At 39.4% G+C, this 20,181-nt stretch overlaps 1 protein-coding gene across 4 annotated transcripts in view; it reads right to left on the reverse strand.

Moving 5' to 3' along the window:
• Positions 1 to 20,181, reverse strand: part of LOC120057186 (neuronal PAS domain-containing protein 2-like) — an 81,415-nt gene that overhangs the window by 22,942 nt on the left and 38,292 nt on the right. For all 4 annotated transcript variants that reach the window (XM_039005668.1, XM_039005669.1, XM_039005665.1 and 1 more), the window contains exons 2-7: positions 15,592 to 15,793; positions 12,045 to 12,101; positions 11,081 to 11,235; positions 10,492 to 10,583; positions 10,148 to 10,237; positions 8,340 to 8,460 (exon numbers count right to left, since the gene is read on the reverse strand). In XM_039005668.1, coding sequence (XP_038861596.1) covers positions 8,340 to 8,460; positions 10,148 to 10,237; positions 10,492 to 10,583; positions 11,081 to 11,235; positions 12,045 to 12,101; positions 15,592 to 15,647 — 571 coding nt within the window. In that variant the 5' untranslated portion in view covers positions 15,648 to 15,793. The remainder of the gene's footprint in view (positions 1 to 8,339; positions 8,461 to 10,147; positions 10,238 to 10,491; positions 10,584 to 11,080; positions 11,236 to 12,044; positions 12,102 to 15,591; positions 15,794 to 20,181) is intronic.

Raw genomic sequence — 20,181 nt, forward strand, 5'->3', positions numbered from 1 at the left:
TCATCTTTTTAAGTGGGAGAAATTGCACAATTGGTGGCTGACTAAATACTTTTTTGCCCCACTGTATATAGACAATCATCATGTTACTTTTTAATGGTATGTTTACAAACATATATTTTGATAAATAGAATTGAAACTTGTCTCTTGTTATGGTAAGTGTTGAAATAAGTATAGCCAGTTATAATTGTAATGGCTAAGCAGATAATTAGAAAAGACGATCAGTATTTACCTGGCTAAAAGAGAAGGAAGAGGTCGCGAAATGTAGGCGCTAACCTAATTAATTATATGAAGAGTGCCTTGGTCCTTTCTTTTTGATAATATCTATTGTTGACAGGAAACTCATTCAACAATTTTAGATGAAGTTTTGTGGAAAAAGGACTGGGGGGCGAAATATATTTCTCCCATGGGCAAAGAAATTCAAAAGGGGTGATGATATTAATTAACAGTAATTTTGATCCAAATGTGCAAATTGTCCAAACAGATCATCAAGGTAGATGATTTTAAATATGTTATTGGACAATAAACAGATATGGCTTATTAACCTATACGGTCCAAATAATGATGATCCAAGCTTCTTTGAAAATATATATAAGAATGGATCAACTTCTAAAATCCTTCTAACCCCCCCCTCCCCCTTAAAAGAGTTAGATGCACTATTGTAAAGTGGTTGTTCCACTGGATATCATAAGGTGAATGCACCAATTTGTAAGTCGCTCTGGATAAGAGCGTCTGCTAAATGACTTAAATGTAAATGTAAATGTAACTCTACAAGCAACACTAGAGTCTATTATTATGGTGGGGGATTTTAATACGGTTTTAAATACCTCTATGGACCTTAAAGGAAATCACACTATAAACTATCACCCTCAGACACGTAAGGAAATCATGAATGTCATGGATATATTGGAATTAGTGGATATATGGAGACTTAAATACCCTGACCTAGTGAGATATACATGTCGGGGGCTTATTCAAGCTAGTCGTCTTGACTACTTTCTTATGCCATTCTCTCTAGCACCAAAAGTTTAAAAAGTGTTGATAGGGGACAGAATGCAGTCGAATCATCACATAATTGGCATATATATTACTCTTACAGAATTTCCACGTGGGCGAGGATGTTGGAAATTTTATCAAAGCCTACTGGATGATAACTTGTTTATAACTGGGACAGAAGAATTTATAATTGACATTTTCCGACATAACATAGGTACAATAGATCCCCTTATTGTATGGGACACTTTTAAATGTGCATTTAGAGGCCATGCAATTCAGTACTCATCTATAAAACAAGGACTAACAGTACAGTTAGATAGCAATAAAAACTGTACCATCGAGGCACAGAATAAGTTAGAGGAAAAACAAAAAGAAATGGAGGAACTTATTCAAGAAAGATCCAGTGTAATATATTATAAAAATAAAGTGAACTGGATGGAATATGGGGAAAAATACACCAAATTCTTTTTCAATCTCCAACATAGAAATGCTACCCAATAAAATAAAATAAACTTGTTACAAATGATGGAGTCACGCATGATTCACCAAATTATATTTTGAAAGAGGAAGTAAAGTACTTTAAGAATATGTTTTCATTTCAGTCTCCTCCATCTCCACTAACCGGAGCTAATTGTATAGATTTTCTTTCCTATTAATAATGTAAAATTAACATCTGCACAGAAAGACTCATGTGAAGGCCAAATTACAGAGGAGGAACTTCTTGATGCAATTAAAGCTTTTAAGGTTGGGAAAACTCCAGGGCTGGATGGCATACCAGTGGAAGTATACCAAACTTTTTTTGATATACTCATAGGACCATTAATAGCATGCTTTAACAACTCCTATAAAAACTGTAAATTATCGGACACGCAACAAGAAGGTCTGATTTCATTATTACTGAAACAGGATCCAAGTGGTATATATAAAGATCCAGTCCATTAAAAAAATTGGAGGCCTCTTACACTTCAGTGTTGTGATGCAAAAATTCTAGCTAAATGCTTGGCGCATAGAATTAAAAAGGTATTGTCAGATATTACTAATCCTAATCAGACAAGTTTTTTTACATGGACGATACATTGGAGATAATATAAGGCAAGTACTGGAAACAATAGAATACTATGAAATATCGGGGACACCAGGCCTGTTTTCATAGCTGATTTTGAAAAGGCTTTTGATAAAGTACGACTGGAGTTTATATATAAATGCCTGGAATATTTAAATTTTGGAGAATCTCTTATAAAATGGGTTAAAGTTTTGTATAGTAACCCTAGATGTACAATAGTAAATAATGGCTACATTATTATATACATTTAAAACTTTTTTAAACTGTCAAGAGTAGTAAAACAAGGTTGTTCACTATCGGCATATCTATTTATTATGGCCATCGAAATGTTAGCTGTTAAAATTAGATCCAACAATAATATCAAGGGATTAGAAATCCGTGGCTTAAAAACAAAGGTGTCATTGTACGCTGATGATTCATGTTTTCTTTTAAAACCACAATTAGAATCCCTCCACACCCTCATAGAGGATCTAGATACTTTTGCTAACCTCTCTGGATTAAAACCAAATTATGATAAGTGTACTATATTACTACATATTGTATCACAAAAAAAAAAAATCACAGTTTACGTTACCGTGTAGTTCACCAATAAAATGGTCTGACGGGGATGTGGACATACCCGGTACACAAATGCCGAAAGAAGACATGATCTCACTCCAATAAATTTTAATAGGAAGTTAGTTAAAATAGATAAGATCTTGCAACCATGGAAAGGAAAATACCTGTCCATTTGTGAAAAAAATCACCCTGATTAACTCTTTAGTCATATCACAGTTTACCTATTTGCTTATGGTTTTACCTACACCTAGTGACCAGCTTTTTAAATTATATGAACAAAAAATATTCACATTTATTTGGAATGGCAAGCCAGACAAAATGAAAAGGGCCTATTTATATAACGAATATGAATTCGGAGGGCAGAAATGTTTAAATATTAAAGCATTAGACCTCTCACTAAAGGCATCAGTCACACAAAGTTATACTTAAATCCGAAATGGTTCTCTAGTAAATTAGTAAGAATGTCTAACCCCATGTTCAAGAATGGCCTTTTTCCCTTTATTCAGATTACATTTGTTCACTTTCGGTTATTTGAAAACGAAATCATCTCCAAAATATCGTTATTTTTTAAACAAGCCTTAGTTGGACGCAAATTCAGTTTAATCCACCTGAAAAGACAGAACAAATAATACAACAAATATTGTGGTTTAACTGAAATGTACTAATTGATAAAAAAAACATATTTTTCGATAAAATTAAAAATAAAAAAAAAATAGGACTGGTTGAGTTATGTCACACATGCAGCTAACACAGTCATATGGAAATGTCTGCTCTACCCAAAATTACAACCAACTAATTGCAGCGTTACCACAAAAATTAAACAGGCAAGTAGAAGAGGGAAAAAGTAAGGAACATGTCTGTTGGCCCTGCATTAAAGACCATAAATGGTTAAAGAAAATTGTGATGAATAAAAACATATACCAATTTCATTTAAGGACCAAAAAATTTACTGCTGTGCCATATAAATTGCAAAATAGTTGGGAAGAGATTTTGACACATGGTTAATGAATTGACACGCAAAACAACGCCGGATTCAAAACTTCTAATATTTCAATTTGAATTATTATACAAAATTCTTGCAACCAATAGAATGTTATATATATGGGGGATACAATCTTCCCAGCTCTGCAGATTCTGCTGTGAGGAGGCAGAGTCATTAGATCATTTATTTTGGTATTGTCCATGTGTAGCTCATTTTTGGTCACAGGTTCAGGAATGGCTGAAGAAATGCAACATTTACCTAGAACTAACACAGATAGCAACACTGGGTGATTTGAAAAGTCATAATCAATCAATAATATAATTATTATTTTAGCAAAAAAATGTATCTTAAATTTACAATATGTAGAAGCTATGAGAATAGAAAGGTTCAGTACTTTTGTGAAGCATCACAACACAGTTGAAAAATATATGGCAAATAGAAATCCAAAACGGATGGTGTTAAGAGATAGATGGGAGGGGTTGAATGGAGCTGAAGGGTGGGACTAATAACAACAAGATAACCAATGTAAAACATACGGGGTCTGTAAAATGTATATAGGTTCAGAAATTTTGTGAAATAGCACAGTTACAAATAGAAATCAAACTGGATGGACATCAGAATTAGAGGAATGACTAAAAACTAACTAAATGTAACTATTGTAAAATATATTGTGTCTGTAAAATGTGTATAAACTGAAGGTAGAAGCCTATGTGTTATTGTTTATTAGTTTACTCCAATTGGGGGAGGGGTGGAAGGGTTTGCAGGGAATAATAAAGGTATATTCCAAAAAAAGTATGTATGTATAAATGTACAGTTGAAGTCGGAAGATTACATAAACTTAGGTTTAATTAATTAGGTTTTAATTTCATTAAAACTCACTTTTCAACCACTCCACAAATTTCTTGTTAACAAACTATAGTTCTGGCAAGTCGGTTAGAACATCTACTTTGTGCATGACACAAGTCATTTTTCCAACAATTGTTTACAGACAGATTGTTTCACTTATAAATCACTGTATCACAATTCCAGTGGGTCAGAAGGTTGCATACACTAAGTTGACTGTGCCTTTAAACAGCTTGGAAAATTCCAGAAAATTATGTCATGGCTTTAGAAATCTTCTGATAGGCTAATTGACATAATTTGAGTCAATTGGAGGTGTACCTGTGGATGTATTTCAAGGCCTACCTTCAAACTCAGTGCCTCTTTGCTTGACATCATGGGAAAATCAAATGAAATCAGCCAAGACCTCAGAAAGAAATTGTAGACCTCCACAAGTCTGGTTCTTGGGAGCAATTTCCAAACGCCTGAAGGTACCACCTTCATCTGTACAAACAATTGTACGCAAGTATAAACACCATGGGACAACGCAGCTGTCATACCGCTCAGAAAGGAGACGCGTTCTGTCTCCTAGAGATGAACGTACTTTGGTGTGAAAAGTGCAAATCAATCCCAGAACAACAGCAAAGGACCTTGTGAAGATGCTGGAGGAAACAAGTACAAAATTATCTATATCCAGAGTAAAACGAGACATAACCTGAAAGGCTGCTCAGCAAGGAAGAAGCCACTGCTCCAAAACCGTCATAAAAAAGCCAGACTACGGTTTGCAACTGCACATGGGGACAAAGATCGTACTTCTTGGAGAAATGTCCTTTGGTCTGACGAAACAAAAATAGAACAGTTTGGCCATAATGACCATCGTTATGTTTGGAGGAAAAAGGGGGAGGCTTGCAAGCCAAAGAATTCCATCCCAACCGTGAAGCACGGGGGTGGCAGCATCATGTTGTGGGGGTGCTTTGCTGCAGGAGGGACTGGTGCACTTCACAAAACAGATGGCAACATGAGGGAGGAAAATGATGTGGATATATTGAAGCACCATCTCAGGACATCAGTCAGGAAGTTAAAGTTTGGTTGCAAATGGGTCTTTCAAATGGACAATGACCCCAAGCATACTTCCAAAGTTGTGGCAAAATGGCTTAAGGACAACAAAGTCAAGGTATATTGGAGTGGCCATCACAAAGCCCTGACCTCAATCCCATAGAAAATTTGTGGGCAGAACTGAAAAAGTGTGTGCGAGCAAGGAGGCCTACAAACCTGACTCAGTTACACCAGCTCTGTCAGGAGGAATGGGCCAAAATTCACCCAACTTATTGTGGGAAGCTTGTGGAAGGCTACCTGAAACATTTGACCGAAGTTAAACAATTTAAAGGCAATGCTACCAAATACTAATTGAGTGTATGTAAACTTGTGACCCACTGGGAATGTGATTAAAGAAATAAAAGCTGAAATAAATCATTCTCTCTACTATTATTCTGACATTTCACATTCTTAAAATAAAGTGGTGATCCTAACTGACCTAAGACGGGGAATTTTTACTAGGATTAAATGTCAGGAATTGTGAAAAACTGAGTTTAAATGTATTTGGCTAAGCTGTATGTAAACTTTCGACTTCAACTGTGTGTATGTATGTATGTATGTATGTATGTATGTATGTATGTATGTATGTATAAATGTTTATGAATACATATATTAAAAAAAATATATATATATATATATGGGTATGTATGTATGTATGTATAAATGTTTATGAATACATATATAAAAAAATATATATATATATATATATGGGTATGTATGTATGTATGTATGTATGTATGTATAAATGTTTATGAATACATATATAAAAATATATATATATATATGGGTATGTATGTATGTATGTATGTATGTATGTATGTATGTATAAATGTTTATGAATACATATATTAAAAAAAATATATATATATATATATGGGTATGTATGTATGTATGTATAAATGTTTATGAATACATATATAAAAAAAAAAATATATATATATATATGGGTATGTATGTATGTATGTATGTATGTATAAATGTTTATGAATACATATATAAAAATATATATATATATATATATATGGGTATGTATGTATGTATGTATGTATAAATGTTTATGAATACATATATAAAAAAAAATATATATATATGGGTATGTATGTATGTATGTATGTATAAATGTTTATGAATACATATATAAATATATATATATATATATATATATGGGTATGTATGGTATGTATGTATGTATGTATGTATGTATGTATGTATGTATGTATGTATGTATGTATATTTACCCCAAAAATATATGGGGGATTGGAACTGATGCAGACAATTACATTGATGGAAAGCGACAATCTATCCACAATATTGAAGCTGATCCACCCCCCCCCCCCCCCCCAAAATATTTTTTATTTTTTATTTTTTAAACACCGTACACCAGGCGACCTGTCAGCGTGCACTGCGCCCTACCCGCCACAGGAGTCGCTAGTGCGCGATGGGACTAGGACATCCCTGCTGGCCAAACCCTCCCCTAACCCAGATGACGCTGAGCCAATTGTGCACCGCCCCATGGGTTACCTGGTCGTAGCCAGCTGCGACAGAGCCTGGACTCTAACCCAGAATCTCTAGTGGCACAGCTAGCACTGCGATGCAGTGCCTTAGACCACTGCGCCACTCGGGAGGCCTGAAGCAGTGTTGTTTTACATGAAAGAAAAGAGATGAAAGACAAAAACAGGAATTGCCTATTGTGAATGAGGCTAGGAGGAGATGATGATTATTCCAGACACAGTATCGTACAGGAATACAGTCTATGCTTTCTATTCCTGTAGTTCTAAACATAGACCTAGACGATTCCATACCGGTCTCTTTCTCAGAAGAGCACAATTGTAGCGTGGGATTGAGGTCAGTCTCTAGAGCCCTAGATACAGGCAGCACTGTTGTGGATTACTGACGCTACCATAACAGTGATTAAAACTCCTATCCACGCTGCTAGACCAGATACTATTTTTAGCTAAAGGACTCATCATAGGACCACACTGTCCAGCAATCCAATAAACGGCAACCTGCTCTATATTTAAGGGCTCCAATACACCAATAGCGTTTTATAGCCGAGCGTACTTAGCACATCTGAACAGAGTGCTGGCCGTAATTTGCTATACCAAGTGCGCACCGATTTTACATGTAGAATCACGTGAAAATATTGGCAGTCAGACGTCTACAGCAGGTGGTCCATAAAACACAGCGCGCTGAATGGTCGGCAGAAGAACAGTACAGTACAGTGTGAACTCCTAAAGTTGGCAATAGTCATGTAAATACAATAGAACTGGATGGATGCCTACAGGAGAGATTTAACACTGTGTCAAACAGAATTTTCCCCACTGCTGGAATAAAATCGCTGCTTGTGTTGGAGGCTTTGGTGTGTGACTGCTCGGCCACTGCATGCTTTGATGTATAATTCATGACATGGGGATATCATCCATGAAATAAGTGATATCCAACTTGAATAATTGTTCTGTAACATAGTGCCAATAACAAAATAGAACAAATGTTTATTCAGCTACCCTAGTTAAGACCTGTGGATGAACAACAACATAATTATGGTTTAAATGTTTATTAAATGTCACCCATACTATTTATGTAAAAGCTCATTAATATGGTGATGGACTCTCTGATTAGACATCACAGATGACTTCTCATCACCACAAGTCCAAGACACTGAGACAGGCAAGAACATTGCAAACTTCTCATCAAACAACACTATTGTAAAATACACAGCCATCTTCTAAGCTGAGCATTTCTGGTGGTGCCAGGGTTGGAGATGGACCCAGTACTGATGGTCTGAGAAGGGGGGTACTGAGACAGTGAAAAGGAGGAATAAATACTCACTGTCCAGGATGTCAGCAGAGATGGGGTCAGTCATCAGCATGTGGGATGATAGCAGCTTATAGACCTCCCCATGCTCACGCTCATGGAGGAAGTTCAAGATATTTTGGTCCACCATATCTGACTGATACAAAAGGATAAAAGGTCAGTTTCTATGGTCCATGATTGTCCATGAACATGTCATATATCATAGTCATATTATAAGTTATGGCATTATATATCATACTGTAGTGTCAGTGTCCTAATTGTAATAAAGCATACATTGATTTGAATGAGTGTATTGAGAGCATAAGTACAGTACCAGTCAAAAGTTTGGACACACCTACTCATTACAGGGGTTTTCTTTATTTTTACTATTTTCTACATTGTAGAATAATAGTGATGACATCAAAACTATGAAATAGCACATATGGAATTATGTAGTAACCAAAAAAGTGTTAAACAAATCAAAGTATATTTTAGATTTTAGATTCTTCAAAGTAGCCACCCTTTGCCTTGATGATAGCTTTGCACACTCTTGGCATTATCACAACCAGCTTCACCTAGAATGCTTTTCCAACAGTCTTGAAAAAGTTCCCACATATGCTGAGCACTTGTTAGCTGCTTCTCCTTCACTCTGCAGTCCAACTGATCCCAAACCATCTCAATTGGGTTGAGGTCGAGTGATTGTGGAGGCCAGCACTCCATCACTCTCCTTCTTGGTCAAATAGCCCTTACACAGCCTGGAAGTGTGTTGGGTTATTGTCCAGTTGAAAAACAAATGATATTGAGACTAATTCGCAAACCAGATGGGATGGCGTATCGCTGCAGAATGCTGTGGTAGCCATGCTGGTTAAGTGTGCCTTGAATTCTAAATAAATCACAGACAGTGTCACCAGCAAAGCACCCCCACACCATCACACTTCCTCCTCCATGCTTCATGGTGGGAACAACACATGCGGACATCATCTGTTCACCTACTCTGCGTCTCACAAAGACACGGCGGTTGGAACAAAAAATCTCAAATTTGGACTCATCAGACCAAAGGACAGATTTACACCAGTCTAATGTCCATTGCTCTTATTTCTTGGCCCAAGCAGTTCAACCATGAAGGCCTGATTCACGCAGTCTCCTCTGAACAGTTGTTGAGATGTGTCTGTTACTTGAACTGTGAAGCATTTATTTGGGCTGCAACCTGAAGCTGGTAACTCTAATGAACATATCCTCTGCAGCAGAGGTAACTCTGGGTCTTCCTTTCCTGTAGCGGTCCTCATGAGAGCCAGTTTCATCATAGCACTTGATGTTTTTTGCAACTGCACTTGAAGAAACTTTCAAAGTTCATGAAATGTTCCAGATTGACTGACCTTCACGTCTTAAAGTAATGATGGACTGTTGTTTCTCTTTGCTTATTTGAGCTGTTCTTGCCATAATATGGACTTGGTCTTTTACCAAATCTTCTGTATACGCACCCCCACCTTGTCACAATACAACTGATTGGCTCAAATGCATTAAGGAAAGAAATTCCACAAATTAACAAGGTAAACATTTTAATTAATGCATTCCAGGTGACTACCTCATGAAGCTGGTTGAGAGAATGCCAAGAGTTTGCAAACAAGGCAAACATGATTCCATACTACATGATTCCATGTGTTATTTCATAGTTTTGATGTCTTCACTATTATTCTACAATGTAGAAAATAGTGAAATTTAAGAAAAACCCTGGAATGAGTAGGTGTGTCCAAACTTTTGACTGGTACTGTATATACATGAATATTAAGTTAAAAATAATCAAACATGCAATTACGAGCTAGATCAGCGTGGCTCTCACTTACCGGTAAATGGCCAATGAGTGAAGACACACTGTCGGACACATGTATAATGTTTCCATCTGTAGTTAGTGCTATGAGGAAACCGTCTAAAGCCTATGGAAGGAAACAAAGTAATTATTATTATGCCGGCTACTATAATTATTGTGTGTTATATTTCTTTCAGAGGTGCATCATGGGTACTGTTGGTGCTGGCCTACAGAGGTTCATCAGGATGTCAAAATACAATATTCCTTCATTTACAAAGCTTATTTCAGTTCAACACAGTCTATCACCAGTACTAGTGGAGGATATCCTTTGACTTTATTTCATATCAGAGGAAATAAACGTGGAGCTGAGCTGATTTTTACCTCCAGCATCAACTGGGTGAACTCATCATTACTGAGGAACGAAGGCTTCCAGTCCTGCCGGATCTCACATGACTCTGTCTGTGCTGTGATTTCTGAAACAGAGGAGGCAGAGAAAGGCCAGGAAGAGGGGTTAGATAGAGCTGTTAGCACTACACATCCACATCCAGGGACCATAGCTGCCAAATAGGTTAGTAGTGGAAGGATCCTGATGAATACCGGAGACACATAACAGAAGAGGAAAAGAGGTTAAGAAATATCCCAGATCAGGAATGTTTATCTCAGAAACACTGACATCTGTGACCTTGATTCTGACAGAAGACTGAGTTGAGGTTATGTCGGTCTGGTCCAAGCTTGGTAGGAAAGTGGAGTAGTCCTCTCTTTTCTCTCTGTCCTGTCCAACAAGTACTAGACAGCTAATGTCCTCCACTCTCATAGTTCCTTCTCTTCCCACCCTTTCTGTAAGCAGTGATGTTCTGCATGTAAGGCAGGACGCACGTGCCACACGCACACACACACACACACGACAGGTCAGCAGGAGGCCAACGTCAATGTGATGACTGACGCAGCCGACTACGTTACACATTCCTACCTTTCTGTTTCTGCAGGAAGTCGATAGTTCTCTGCAGTATGGTAGACTTGTCCATCTTGCGTGGATGGCCTTGGCCCTGCAGCATGGTGCATAGCTCCTTGATGAGCACATTGAATTGGTCTCTTCTTTTCTTTTCTGATTTGTTCCGAGATGCCCTTGAATAGAACAGATGATAAATGTACAGGATTACATTTCTGACCATATACTCTTCGGGAACTTTCACCATCTATATGCTTTATAAAGAAGTGCATTTGAAGTGGAAATTGCGAGCTCAACGATTCTAACTACAGCTTCATATTTATGAAACACACACTCCTGCTAATGAGTGACAGCTGCTTATCAATAACCACCATCGCAATTCACTCATTCCTCTGCCACCATAAAACAGCTTGCAGGATGGAAATCCCTTCTGATAGCACAAGCAAACGTTTATGATGATTCATCTGATATGGACTTGTGATGGAAAAATCTATGATATTAATAGCATCGCAAACACAAAATCACAAATGTTCAGACATTTTCTCTTACTTGAAGTTTTTGCTGCCATTCTCCCCAGATTCAAATACATCTGCACCCCCTGACTAATGATTTGAAAGTCTACTTTCAGCCAGACTTTTGTGCATCATTACTGGAAAGCAAAAATGTCTTGACCCTGTTGGATAGATGGAGGGGGCCCTCTCCTCAACACATTCCTATGACATTTTTCTTAGCTGTCTAGGCACAGAAACATTTGTCTTTGTGCTGAAAAGTGATTTTGAGAGATGAAAATGTGAAGAGTCTTGACATCTGCAAAGCAGACACCTTCACAGATGTAATGCCAAAGTAGGGCCACGTCAAAGTGGACCTTTTATTAACAGGTACAAGTTGTGAACTTCCACTTGTCTCTGTCTGCCTCATCTTGCGTCCTCACTCAAAAGTCTCTTGCTCAGAGACACATACGTGAACACACACACACGTGGAATACCTTTTTGCCCTGTCTTTATCATCTTCATCCATCAAATCGTCCACACAGCTGCTGGTGCTAGAGGGAAAAGGGAGAGACAAGTTGGAATGCTGTTTCTCTGAATATTCACCAATAAGATTATTATGCCCCTTCTCCTCTACAACATAATGAATAGAGATAGATAAGACACCCTTGGAGTGGAAACCATTCTTAATAATGCCTTAATCTACATCTTATACATAAACAGGGTCTCTCCTATGGTCCTAAAGAATCTGACTTGTGCCAAGATGTTTTCTAGGGTGTTCGTGTTCACATAGTACAGTAGTCAACCAAGTATATGAAGAGTTTCATTCCAAAATGCTATATATTCATTTTCAGAAATGTTGGTAAATTAGCTTTAATTGTTTAAAGAAATTATGAAAGAGACTGGTGTGTTTTTCACTATCTAATCATGGCATGGGATTGTTCAATGACAGACATGTATTTGTTTATGTAACGATGTACGCTGAAAGTCAGGAAGCAAGTTAAGAGAGTGAATACATGTAATAAATAAAGGAACAAAACAAGAAACACGAACAGCGCACAGACATAGAACAGGAACAATGACGACTGGGGAAGAAACCAAAGGGAGTGACATTGTCACGTTCTGACCTTTATTTCCTTTGTTTTGTCTTTATTTAGTATGGTCAGGGCGTGAGTTGGGGCGGGCAGTCTATGTTTGTATTTCTATGTTTGGCCTGATATGGTTCTCAATCAGAGGCAGGTGTTTTGTGTTGTCTCTGATTGGGAACCATATTTAGGTAGCCTGTTTTGTGGGTGGTTGTCTTCAGTCTTTGTGTGTCTGCACCAGACAGAACTGTTTCGGTTTTTCACATTTGTTGTTTTTTGTCATTTGTAGTGTTCAGTTTTTTTTTCATTAAATTAAGAAGATAACTAATCACGCTACGCTGCGCTTTGGTCCTCTCCTCCTTCCACCGACGAAAGCCGTTACAGACATATAAAGGGCAGGTAATCAAGGAGGTGATGGAGTCCAGGTGAGTGTCATTATGCGCCTAACGCTGGTGACAGGTGTGCGCCCTAACGAGCAGCCTGGTGACCTAGAGGCCGGAGAGGAAGCACAAGTGACAGTTTAAAATCTATCACTTGATGATTTCATTTCAAAGAGACAAATAATCATGTTTTTTTCTTCAAAATGCTATATAAATCGGCCTCAATCTCAGATAAATAATTAGTACTGCTAGGTTTTACACAGACATATGTAACAAATAACTACATTTTTAATAGAGAACTGTACAAATGATACATTTGTGACATCAATATTTAAAAACAATTTAAATATTTTTTCTCAATACAGTAATATGAGATCTTTACATTTGACATTTTAGTCATTTAGCAGATGCTCTTATCCAGAGCGACGTGCATTTATCTCAAATCAAGTACATTTTTATTTGTCACACGTTTCGAAAACAACAGGTGTGGACTTACAGTGAAATGCTTACTTACGGAACCTTCCCAACAATGCAGAGAACAAAAATAATAAAAGTAATAATAGATACACAATGAGTAACGATAACTTGGCTATATACATGGGGTACCAGTACCGAAAAAAATGTGCTGAGGTACAAAGTAATTGAGGTAGATATGTACATTTAACTAGGAATAAAGTACCAGATAGTAAACAGTAACAGCAGTGTATGTGATGAGTCAAAAAAGTGAGTTGTAGTCAATGAACAGCATTCTCACGTAGGTGTTCCTTTTGTCCAGGTCGGAAAGGGCAGTGTGGAGTGCAATAGAGATTGCGTCATCTGTGGATCTGTTGGGACAGTATGTGAATTGGAGTGGATCCAGGGTGTCTGGGATAATGATTTATGAGCCATGACCAGCCTTTCAAAGCATTTCATGGCTACAAATCAAATCAAAGTTTATTTGTCACGTGCGCCGAATACAACAGGTGTAGACCTTATAGTGAAATGCTTACTTACAAGCCCTGGCAGGACACAATGCAAATAGTCCAGGTAGCCATTTGATTACCTGTTCAGGAGTCTTATGGCTTGGGGGTAAAAGCTGCTGAGAAGCCTTTTAGTCCTAGACTTGGCGCTCTGGTACTGCTTGCCATGCGGTAGCAGAGAGAACAGTCTATGACTGGGGTGGCTGGGGTCTTTGACAATTTTTAGGGCCTTCCTCTGACATCGCCTGGTGTAGAGGTCCTGGATGGCAGGTAGCTTAGATCCAGTGATGTACTGGGTCGTACGCACTACCCTCTGTAGTGCCTTGAGGTCGGAGGCCGAGCAGTTGCCATACCAGGCAGTGATGCAACCAGTCAGAATGCTCTCGATGGTGCAGCTGTAGAACCTTTTGAGGATCTGAGGACCCATGCCAAATCTTTTCAGTCTCCTGAGGGGGAATAGGTTTTGTGGTGCCCTCTTCACAACTGTCTTGGTGTGTTTGGACCATTCTAGTTTGTTGGTGATGTGGACACCAAGGAACTTGAAGCTCTCAACCTGCTCCACTACAGCCCCGTGAATGAGAATGAAGGTGTGCTCGGTCCTCCTTTTCCTGTAGTCCACAATCATCTCCTTTGTCTTGACTACGTTGAGGGATAGGTAGTTATTATAGATGTGAGTGCTACGAGGTGATAGTCATTTAAACAGGTTATTCTTGGGCACAGGGACTATAGTGGTCTGCTTGAAACATGTAGGTATTACAGACTGGGTCAGGGAGAGGTTGAAAATGTCAGTGAAGACACTTGCCATCTGTTCGGCGCATATTCTGAGATAGCTAAGTGAGACAACAACATATCACAGTCAAATATACAAGATACAAACATTGCATTTCAGCACAACAATGGATATATAGCTTTTTGCAACAAAAAAAACAACATTTTCTGTCACACCCTGTTTCACCTCATTATTGTCTCCACCCCCACCAGGTGTCGCTTGTTTTCCCCAGTGTATTTATAACTGTGTTTCCTGTCTCTCTGTGCCAGATCGTCTTGTATGTCCAAGCCGACCAGCGTTTTTTCCCGTTTTCCTGCTTTGCCTTTTCTCCTTTTTCTAGTCCTCCCGGTTTTGACCCTTGCCTGTTTCTGGACTCTGTACCCGCCTGCCTGACCATTCTGCCTGCCCTGACCTCGAGCCTGCCTGCCACTCTGTACCTCCTGGACTCTGATCTGGTTATGACCTTTTGCCTGTCCATGACCATTCTCTTGCCTATTCCCTTTGGATTTATTAAACATCTTAAACTCCAACCATCTGCCTCCTGTGTCTGCATCTGGGTCTCGCCTAGTGTCATGATATTTTCATACACATCTAAAATCTATTAATACAAATCTGAGAACAGTAATATGTCACACACACACACACACACACACACACACACACACAAACAAATGTACCCATGAGAAATAACCACTGATGAAAAAACACAAATGTAAAAAATTGGTGGATATAGCATTTTGGAAATAAACTCTTCATATATTGTTAGTAACCAAGTAATATTTCTCTATACAAACACATGTATTTGACAGTGACAGGAAACACAAGAGAATAAAAGTAGCCTAGATACTTACTCCCATTCCCTCCTGCTGGACGGACATAGGGACCCAAAGTCGGAAAGGTTGTCCATTCTCACTCCCTCTCCCAGCCAGGCCCTATCTGAAGTCTGATGTATCCCATCTGCGCTAGCTGCGCTGAAGCTCCCAGGAAAAAGCTAATGATCACCTGCTGCTGCTGCCCACCTCTTCCTGGAGTCCACCACAGAAACACCAAAACCTGTGGAGAACAATAAGAATGTGGGCTTGGGAAAAATCTAGGCCTATTACTCATACATCCGATAATCCGTTAATTACTGTAACTTGATTCATCTGCAGTTTCATTCAAGTGTCATTACTGTAATACACACAGCAACAGTGTTGCCCCGCAGTATTCTCTTATTCACACTTAAGCACATCCCAAAAGGTACTTGAAAGTGATCCTATTTCCAATTCTATTCTGACCAAGTGTACGTTTTAAAGTTATTCTTGTGAAAAACAATGCATACAGAAGTATCATGTTTATTGTAAAATACAATAGGCTATTATTTATCAACCCAGAGTATATCTCAGAGAATATAATCTCAGTGAGTGAACATTACCAGAAGAAACATCATTATTCATTGTGATTTATGAGCCATGATTTTCCACAGTGAACAGCATGCATTAAAGGGAAGCGTGTTAAACATCCATTACCACCTGGATACAACAATTCAACACGGAGGAGCTCTACTGACCCCAAAAATCAAAGAGGCAGAGACACCTTTTTTGCTAATCCACCATTACTGCTATTAAAATAGAGGTATGTGGCTTGGAAATATATTTAGTTTAATTATAAAAGTTTGGACACACCTACTCATTCAAGGGTTTTTCTTTATTTTAACTATTTTCTGCATTGCAGAATAATAGTGAAGACATCAAAACTATGAAATAACACATATGGAATCATATACTAACCAAAACAGTGTTAACCAAATCAAAATATATTTTAGATTCTTCAAAGTAGCCACCCTTTGCCTTGATGACAGCTTTGCACTCTCTTGGCATTCTCTCAACCAGCTTCACCTGGAATGCTTTTCCAACAGTCTTGAAGGAGTTCCCACATATGCTGAGCACTTGGCTGCTTCTCCTTCACTCTGCAGTTCAACTCATCCCAAACCATCTCAATTGGGTTGAGGTCGGGTGATTGTGGAGGCCAGGTCATCTGATGCAGCACTCCATCACTCTCCTTCTTGGTCAAATAGCCCTTACACAGCCTGGAGGTGTGTTGGGTTATTGTCCAGTTGAAAAACAAATGATAGTGAGACTAAGCGCAAACCAGATGGGATGGCATATCGCGGCAGAATGCAGTGGTATCCATGCTGGTTAAGTGGGCCTTTAATTCTGAAAATAATCTGATTTATTTAATCTTTTACCCAGATGTAATAACAAAAACAACAGTACAAGATGTTGTACACCTTGTTCATATCTTACAACTTAGACCTCAAACACTTGATGTATACCCTTTAAAAGAGAGAAAGTGGTTACAGATGGAGAGCGAACTACAAAATCACAAGAATATACACTGCTCAAAAAAAGAAAGGGAACACTTAAACAACACAATGTAACTCCAAGTCAATCACACTTCTGTGAAATCAAACTGTCCACTTAGGAAGCAACACTGATTGACAATAAATTTCACATGCTGTTGTGCAAATGGAATAGACAAAAGGTGGAAATTATAGGCAATTAGCAAGACACCCCCAATAAAGGAATGGTTCTGCAGGTGGTGACCACAGACCACTTCTCAGTTCTTATGCTTCCTGGCTGATGTTTTGGTCACTTTTGAATGCTGGCGGTGCTCTCACTCTAGTGGTAGCATGAGACGGAGTCTACAACCCACACAAGTGGCTCAGGTAGTGCAGTTCATCCAGGATGGCACATCAATGCGAGCTGTGGCAAAAAGGTTTGCTGTGTCTGTCAGCGTAGTGTCCAGAGCATGGAGGCGCTACCAGGAGACAGGCCAGTACATCAGGAGACGTGGAGGAGGCCGTAGGAGGGCAACAACCCAGCAGCAGGCCCGCTACTCCGCCTTTGTGCAAGGAGGTGCACTGCCAGAGCCCTGCAAAATGACCTCCAGCAGGCCACAAATGTGCATGTGTCTGCTCAAACGGTCAGAAACAGACTCCATGAGGGTGGTATGAGGGCCCGACGTCCACAGGTGGGGGTTGTGCTTACAGCCCAACACCGTGCAGGACGTTTGGCATTTGCCAGAGAACACCAAGATTGGCAAATTCGCCACTGGCGCCCTGTGCTCTTCACAGATGAAAGCAGGTTCACACTGAGCACATGAGCACATGTGACAGACGTGACAGAGTCTGGAGACGCCGTGGAGAACGTTCTGCTGCCTGCAACATCCTCCAGCATGACCGGTTTGGCGGTGGGTCAGTCATGGTGTGGGGTGGCATTTCTTTGTGGGGCCGCACAGCCCTCCATGTGCTCGCCAGAGGTAGCCTGACTGCCATTAGGTACCGAGATGAGATCCTCAGACCCCTTGTGAGACCATATGCTGACACATGCACATTTGTGGCCTGCTGGAGGTCATTTTGCAGGGCTCTGGCAGTGCACCTCCTTGCACAAAGGCGGAGGTAGCGGTCCTGCTGCTGGGTTGTTGCCCTCCTACGGCCTCCTCCACGTCTCCTGATGTACTGGCCTGTCTCCTGGTAGCGCCTCCATGCTCTGGACACTACGCTGACAGACACAGCAAACCTTTTTGCCACAGCTCGCATTGATGTGCCATCCTGGATGAACTGCACTACCTGAGCCACTTGTGTGGGTTGTAGACTCCGTCTCATGCTACCACTAGAGTGAAAGCACCGCCAGCATTCAAAAGTGACCAAAACATCAGCCAGGAAGCATAGGAACTGAGAAGTGGTCTGTGGTCACCACCTGCAGAACCATGCCTTTATTGGGGGTGTCTTGCTAATTGCCTATAATTTCCACCTTTTGTCTATTCCATTTGCACAACAGCATGTGAAATTTATTGTCAATCAGTGTTGCTTCCTAAGTGGACAGTTTGATTTCACAGAAGTGTGATTGACTTGGAGTTACATTGTGTTGTTTAAGTGTTCCCTTTATTTTTTTGAGCAGTGTATTTTAAAATCAGAAGATGATAGGATGGGTGTCCCTTTGAGAACAAGGAATTTGCTCAGTGGACTACGCTACTTCTCCTTCAATTGGACAAAAACACTGACCAAGTCTAGTAGAGTAGACTGGACCCGCTGGGCACAAACGTCAATTAAGCATCTATTCCACATTGGTTCAATGAAATTTCATTGAAATGACATGGAAACAATGTTGAATCAACCAGTGTGTGCCCAGTGGGGAGCTTCTTCCATCAAAGAGGACTACCTTTATTTTCATATACAAGGAAATGAAACATTGAACAACACATGCATTTTAGTGGTCTACTGTACATGGTGCATGGTGAATTTCTACCTGGAAACTCTTCTTTGAGTGAGAATATTACACCACAACCAGAATGCATTGAGTTCAGTGAGACAAGGTTTACAGCTGTCAAGTGGAGTTACACATGTGCCCTGAGGGGCACGGATCTTAAATTGTCTGCCTGAACTCGACGGCAGAGGAGAGCAATACACATCCAAGTTGATGTTCATGACCATCGCCTGCACTAACATACACCACCTCGGGCAGGCACGCCACAAGATTACTTTTCTCACTAACTCTGGCAAGAAATGATTGACGTGTCAGACTTCATCTTCCTAGAACTCGTCTATACACATGCTGAACAACCTCACAATGACCAAAACCTGTTCTATTGCAAAAGGCAAAAAACCTCTTATCTTGATCTCTGGGAGATTTTGGCTGTGTATTTCATTAAAGAAACAAACTGAAAAGCCATGCAATAGCATATTCACACTGCCAATGGTTCTCACACACACACACACACACACACACACAATGGGATTCAGAGAGTAATTATTTTTATTGAAGTATCCATCTTTAATCTTAGAATCTTTCAACTATGAAACCTGTCGATATATATCACTGCTGAGAATGGTTTGGAGGGAGCTGCTGGTTACAGCTCTCAACTCTTTCATAACCAAAGTGACTTATTTACGTGTTCATCAAGGATGTAATTCCATGAGATTATCACCTTTGCATCATGTCAAGGAACAATTGGTTGTTTGCTTGAAGTGTGAGGTAGCCAATGACGGCATAAGGATATTCAATCTAGGCTGAAGTGTCAGTGAAACATACGGTGAAAAAAAGGGAACGAGAATGTGAGACTAAACACATATGACATGACATGTTTCAGGCTGATGATATCATTTAAGGGGGGTGATTTGATTGTACTTGACAATGATGTAAATGATGTGACGTTTGTTATATGTAATGTCAGTGTTGTACGTAATGTCACGACAGCAGGTAGCCAAGTGGTTAGAGCGCTGGGCCAAAAACAGAAAGGTTGCTGGTTTGAATACCCAAGCCGACAAGGTTAAAAATCTGTCGATGTACCGTTGAGCAATGCACTTAACCCTAATTTGCTTCAGGGGCAATGTACTACTATGGCTAACCCTGTAAAATAACACATTTCACTGCACCTATCTGGTGTATGTGACATTAAAA

Source organism: Salvelinus namaycush, chromosome 12, assembly GCF_016432855.1.
Source record: "Salvelinus namaycush isolate Seneca chromosome 12, SaNama_1.0, whole genome shotgun sequence".
NCBI lineage: Eukaryota > Metazoa > Chordata > Actinopteri > Salmoniformes > Salmonidae > Salvelinus > Salvelinus namaycush.